This window comes from Gadus macrocephalus, chromosome 2 (genome assembly GCF_031168955.1).
Source record: "Gadus macrocephalus chromosome 2, ASM3116895v1".
NCBI lineage: Eukaryota > Metazoa > Chordata > Actinopteri > Gadiformes > Gadidae > Gadus > Gadus macrocephalus.
This window is the reverse complement of record NC_082383.1, coordinates 21420740-21426739: the sequence shown is the minus strand read 5'-3', so window position 1 is coordinate 21426739 and position 6000 is coordinate 21420740. Positions and strand designations below refer to the sequence as shown.

Here is a 6000-nt window from a genome sequence, read left to right as displayed (position 1 = left end):
TGGATGCTAAGTGCCGCTTAAATCACGCAGCTTGCATGTTTTTGGAAACCTTGTCTTTGCGTTGTGAAGTCATCTGAGTTGTCATTTAATGAGATGATCTTTGGGACGGATTAGGCCGACGTGTTTTCGTGGGGCAACCCAGAAGTGTATGTTTGCTTTGATTTGCCTAAAAGTCCATTCCAAAGGTTCATTTTATATATTATATACGATTATATTATGCTTTGAGCCCCCACATTGATAATCTTACTTGCTCACTCTTACTTGCTCACAAGTGTCGTTGACCTCCAGGTCACCTACTAACTGCCTCCAAATTGATAATTTAAGTAGACCGTAATGCCGTTTTTTAATATAAAAAAGACCAGACATCTCTGTCACGCTCCCAAGTCATTCTGTGACTTGTGTGTTTGCAGCACTTCTTGAAGTCCATGAACACCATGCTGGTACTTTAAGTAAAAAAAAAAGTTGTCTGCCTTATACTTTATTGATTGCATTGACACTTCAAACATTTTTGGTGTGTTAGGGTCATATAACACACCACCAGTGTAATTATATTCTCAACCTTTATTCTCTCCTAACCATTGCTAGCTAAACGAAAGACAATTCCAACCCCAAATAAAATAAGAAGCACATATCAAAAAGAGATGTGTATTTTATAACTCTGCACCTTCAGATTTAAGAGCAAAAGAGATCTTTTCCATGTAATATGCTCAACGCAAACTATATATCATGTGTAAGCTGAGACTCCACCGACTCCAACAGTCCATAAAAACCCCAAAAGGAAAAACATATAAAACGGTGTGATCGTTTCTTTACATGATCACATACTTCCCTCCCTGAGATACAATCAACATGAAAATAAACCGGAGTCGAGCCCTTCCAGGCCACGCTGCGTCTAGACAAGCGAGGAGAAGACGGAGAGGGAGGAGAGGAGGAGGAAGTAGGACACGGGGAAGCGGGCGTCTGACGCGTGATTGGTGGTGGGGGCGGTGGTGGGGGCGGTGGTGGTGGTGGGGGCGGTGGTTGTGGTGGCGTTGGCGGGGGACGGCAGGCTCCCCAGAGTTTCCCTCAGGAAGCTAGCAAATTGCGCTGTGGAGGTGAACATGGACTGGTCGGCGGCTCTCTCTGAGCGCACCATGCTGCTGTTGCCCATGACGTTGGGAAGCCCGGCCACTTGGGTCCAAGAGTTGCCGCTCTTGCACATCAGGGGGCCTCCGGCGTCACCCTGAAACCAAACACACGTTGTCATCCCCACCGGCACCTTGCCACAGAGTCACACAGCCCTTCAAACTAACTCCAGAGCACCAACATGTGTCCACCCCTAGCTTGCAAACGACTGTGACATATGAATGTACCAATGATAAATCATGCACAATTCTCACATATCGTTAGCATCAGGGCATGATTGCCATATTTAAGTCATATTTTGGCCAAATTGTGATATCTGATTCACTGGGCCTCATTGGCTATATCTTAAGCCAATCAGAGTGATTTTTACATTCCATAATCACTATCTGCATAAATCAACTTTTTTAATTTTCACGCTAAATACAAGATGAACCTTTAAATATGACTTAGGCAATACGCTGAGGCAAACGACTATGATGTAAATCGTGAACACGCGTTTGGCATTGTGAGCCATGAACTAAGGGGATTCTGAACTGTCATTACCTGTCTCACAGTCAGCGCTTCGGTGCAGATGTAGTCACTGGATGACGTGTTGCTACAACCCACCACCGTGGTGTTGAACTCCTGCAGGGTTTCTTGGGCTGTGGTCAGGTCAGAGAAAGTCACGGTCAACCAAACAGTTTGGACAATATACAGAGCCACGCTGTGTGCGTGAAACACAGTGCTAGTCTAGTAGAACTACAATCAATGATCCGATTTTGTAACAAAAAGCCTTGTTGACACTAGAAGGGGGTGCGTTGTGGATGGGGGTCCTCACCGCCTCCCTGGCCCATGCCCCAGCCTGCCATCCAACAGTCAGTGTTGTTCAGGAAGCTGCCCATCCCCTGGTCCAGACAAATGGGCTGGATGTAGTCCGAGAGCCTCGGTGCACTGGACAGCATGAGCACGGCGATGTTGTCTCCGGTGAGATTGCTGAGGGTGATGGATTTCACCCCCAGGGTCATGTTGAAAGAGTTGGGGCCGTTCAGATTCCGGCGGCCCAACTCAACTGTCCAGGAGGAGGCATTGGGGTACCTACGTGAAGGGAGGGAAACCACCAGGGTGAGGGATCGACGGCCATTTGAAACAGGATATCGTCAGGTAAAAGAAACCCTGATCCAATTGGATCACGGTGCAGATAGGCTTGTCACTCAACAACAACGGCACACCTATTTTTATATCTAAGGATTGATAGATGCGTTTTTTAACACTCTGATTTATGCAAATAAGTTGTACATCGCTTGATAAATGTGTGGACGACGAATGACTGTACTGCATTGAGTGATAGCAAGGGGTAAGGGATTATTATTGTCAGGTGTGAAATATTCCCCCCTTTTTTGTAAAATGTAAAATTCTGTAAAAACTGAAAGAAAGGATTGATTCATGGTTGTGCTCACAAAAAAACACAAAGAGCAACATGCACAGAACACACGTCGTACAGCCTTATCGTCAAGACAGACGCAACAAGCAGACTTACATGGTGTAGCACGAGGCGTCGCTCAGGACGGCATCCGCAGTCACCAGGGTGCCGCCGCACATGTGCGTGCCGTTGACCTGCAGGCTAGCGATCCAGGGCCACACGCCGGCGGACTGCACCAGCCCCCTGCTGTCGCGGGTGTTCATGGGGGCGCTGCCGCACGTCAACGCTGGAACCAGGGACCATCAGGGGTGGGCCAAAGAAGGCAGAAATGGAAGAGGTCAACAAACATTGTAATGCTTATGAAATAGAAACCTTGCAGCTTTAGCCGAGCTGCGACCCAATATTTTAGTCAAGGGAAGTAATCCAGTAAATTCTAGTTGGTTTTTCTGTATATTTTGTTACTTAAATATATGTATTACTGGCTTAGGGGGAATTGATCATTGGTATGTCAGAATAACAGTCAGAATAATGTCAGAATAACAGTCCATCATAGATGACCAAATGATAGTTTTACCTCCACACTAGCATATCACTAGGGTACCACTGCGACGTGTGTCAACAAAGACTGAGTATCCAACACCCTCATTGTCCACAGATGGAGACAAAAGGATCCAACACCCTAATTGTCCACAGATGGAGACAAAAGGCCACTTACGTGCGGGGGCGGTCGGTGAGGCGGTGACTGGGCCGGACGGAGGGTCGCCACAGTTGAAGGTGGCATCGCTGTTTATTCCCGCGGATCGGAAGTCAACGAAGCCAGGCTGGTTGGTGGTGATGATACCGTTGATCCAATCCTGATATTCGGATACTCTGGCGTATACTCCAGGGAAGTTGGGCAAGGCACATCCTTGACCAAAGCTCACCACTCCCGACTGGACCCACTGCTGACCCTGTTTGCCTACAAGAGGACCACCAGAGTCACCCTTTAGGGGAAGAGGATCAAAGCCACGATGGGTGAGCAAAATACCTCAAACTGCATGAAGTTAGAGTCATTGCCAGGTCCTTTATGATTGGTGTTGTGCTTTGGGTGTCTGATGCTGAATTGGTGGGGTACGTTTTGTTTTGCACCAATGACTTTTTCATGCGCTATATGGCCTAACTCGCTGTCATCCCTCCTGCCTCACCTAATGCATTATTTTTGCAGGCTAAACTGCATTTTGTTGTCCAGAACAAAAATAGTTGAATCTAATCTAGTCTAGGGAGCTCCTCTCAAAACATGAATGTTTAACAGTTACCTGACACGAGTCCTTCCCTCCAGCCGACAATCCAGCGCAGATCATGTTGTTGGTGATTCCGCCATAGCTGCAGTCACACTCCCTGTTGCCCACTATGGGCAGGTCCACTTCCTGGAGGATGTCCGCGGCTGAACCTATGAATGGAAAGAATGAAACGGGACTTTGAAAAGGCAGCTCATGCTGGGGCCCTGCTGTGTGAAACGACTTGATTCACGGTCGTATCGACCCCCTCAGTGGATCTGACAGTGCACAATGCAAGTGCAGAGACCCCACTCTAAACTGTGGCACACATGTTAACTAGTTAAATGGTACATGGTCTGCATATATATAACGCATTTCTAACCAGTGGCCACTAAGAGCGCTTCACAATATGGTCAACCATTCAACCATTCATGCACGCATTCACACACCGTCGGCGGTGTCAACCATGCAAGGCGACAGCCAGCTCGTCAGGACCAGTTAGGGTGAGGTGTCTTGTCTCAGAGACACCTCGACACTCAAGACTAGGTCTAGGGACACACGCCAGAAGAAGAAGACCCACCTCCAAACGAGGTGGTGCCCCAGCCAGTGACCCAGTTGATGATGCCGCTGTTGAAAGTGCTTCCGTCCGCGGCCAGGCAGACGGGCGCGATGTAGTCTGTGAAGTTGACAGCCGAGGAGAGCTCCAGCAGGCAGATGTCGTTGTCGTTGGTGGACCCACTGTAATCGGGGTGACAGACGATCCTGGAGATGGTCCGGGTCAGCTCGTTGGGGTTGCTGCCCACCTGGTCCTGACGGCCCAGTAAGACCGTGAAACCTGTCGTGTCAGTTCTGATCGGAAAGGAAAAAAGTCACCGTTAGTCTCGTTCGTCTGAAATTAATGTTCATCGAGTTGTTGACGAACCAGAGATGAGGAACATGTTTTGGCTATTGCCGGATGTTGAAGATTGACGTTACGTGTCGAAGCAGTGGGCAGCGGTCAGCACCCACAGATTGTTGATCAGGGACCCCCCACAGAAGTGGCCAAAGCTCTGCACACTCGCCTGCCAGGGCCAGGTGCCCGGAGCTGCATCCACTCCTCCAACGATCTTGGTGTTGAGAGGAGCCCGACCACACACTGAAAAAGGTTCAAGGTATTAGAGAAGGAGCAATGTTCTCTTGAACGCCTGCTGCTGCAGTGCCCCTGACTAAAGACAAAGCCCACATTCTCTGCCTCACTTGATTTTGAATAGTATACTCAGAATACATTTCATTGATATAGCTCTTTTAAAAATACACTTTGCACCATACCAAAAGGAGTAAAATAAAGTCACGGGTAGTTATCCATGAAAATATACAATGCCTATATATATGCAAAGATAACATGCTATACACAAACTGGTGGTGGGAGCAGTGGTGGTGGCGGCGTTGGTGGTGGTGGGAGCGGTGGTGGTGGCGGCGTTGGTGGTGGTGGGGGCGGTGGTTGTGGTGGCGTTGGCGGGGGACGGCAGACTCCCCAGAGTTTCCCTCAGGAAGCTAGCAAATCGCGCTGTAGAGGTGAACATGGACTGGTCGGCGGCTCTCTCTGAGCGCACCATGCTGCTGTTGCCCATGACGTTGGGAAGCCCGGCCACTTGGGTCCAAGAGTTGCCGCTCTTGCACATCAGGGGGCCTCCGGCGTCACCCTGAAACCAAACACACGTTGTCATCCCCACCGGCACCTAGCCTCACACAGCCCTCCAAACTAACTCCAGAGCACCAACATGTGTCCACCCCTAGCTTGAAAACGACTGTAACATATGAATGTAACATATGAATGTAGCCTATCAATGACAAATCATGCGCAATTCTCCCATATCGTTAACATCAGGGCATGATTGCCATGTTTAAGTCATATTTTGGCCAAATAGTGATATCTGATTCACTGGGCCTCATGGGCTATATCTTATATCTATATATTCTCTTTTTACGCTAAATACACGATGAACTTTAAAATATGACTTAGGCATTATGCAAAGGCAAACAGCTATGATGTAAATCTTGACCATACATTTTGGCATTGTGAGCAGTGGCGGCTAGTGATCAAAAATGTCGGTGGGGCACAGTTATAGACCTCATTGTCGTCGTCCCCCCCCCCCCCCCCTCCCCGCAGAATTGATTTCCTGTATTCTGGTGCATCTTGGGGATGGCCACTACCTATTTACCTACTATTCATTCAGTTTC

General features: G+C 48.5%; 1 protein-coding gene across 2 annotated transcripts in view; it reads right to left on the bottom strand.

Moving 5' to 3' along the window:
• Positions 1-754: 754 nt before the first annotated feature.
• LOC132473328 (transmembrane protease serine 9-like) overlaps positions 755-6000 on the bottom strand; it is a 50003-nt gene continuing 44757 nt past the window's right edge. For both annotated transcript variants that reach the window (XM_060073414.1, XM_060073405.1), the window contains 8 exons: positions 4756-4915; positions 4361-4629; positions 3820-3953; positions 3240-3507; positions 2642-2810; positions 1943-2199; positions 1669-1766; positions 755-1222 (listed from right to left, as the gene is read on the bottom strand). In XM_060073414.1, coding sequence (XP_059929397.1) covers positions 893-1222; positions 1669-1766; positions 1943-2199; positions 2642-2810; positions 3240-3507; positions 3820-3953; positions 4361-4629; positions 4756-4915 — 1685 coding nt within the window. In that variant the 3' untranslated portion in view covers positions 755-892. The remainder of the gene's footprint in view (positions 1223-1668; positions 1767-1942; positions 2200-2641; positions 2811-3239; positions 3508-3819; positions 3954-4360; positions 4630-4755; positions 4916-6000) is intronic.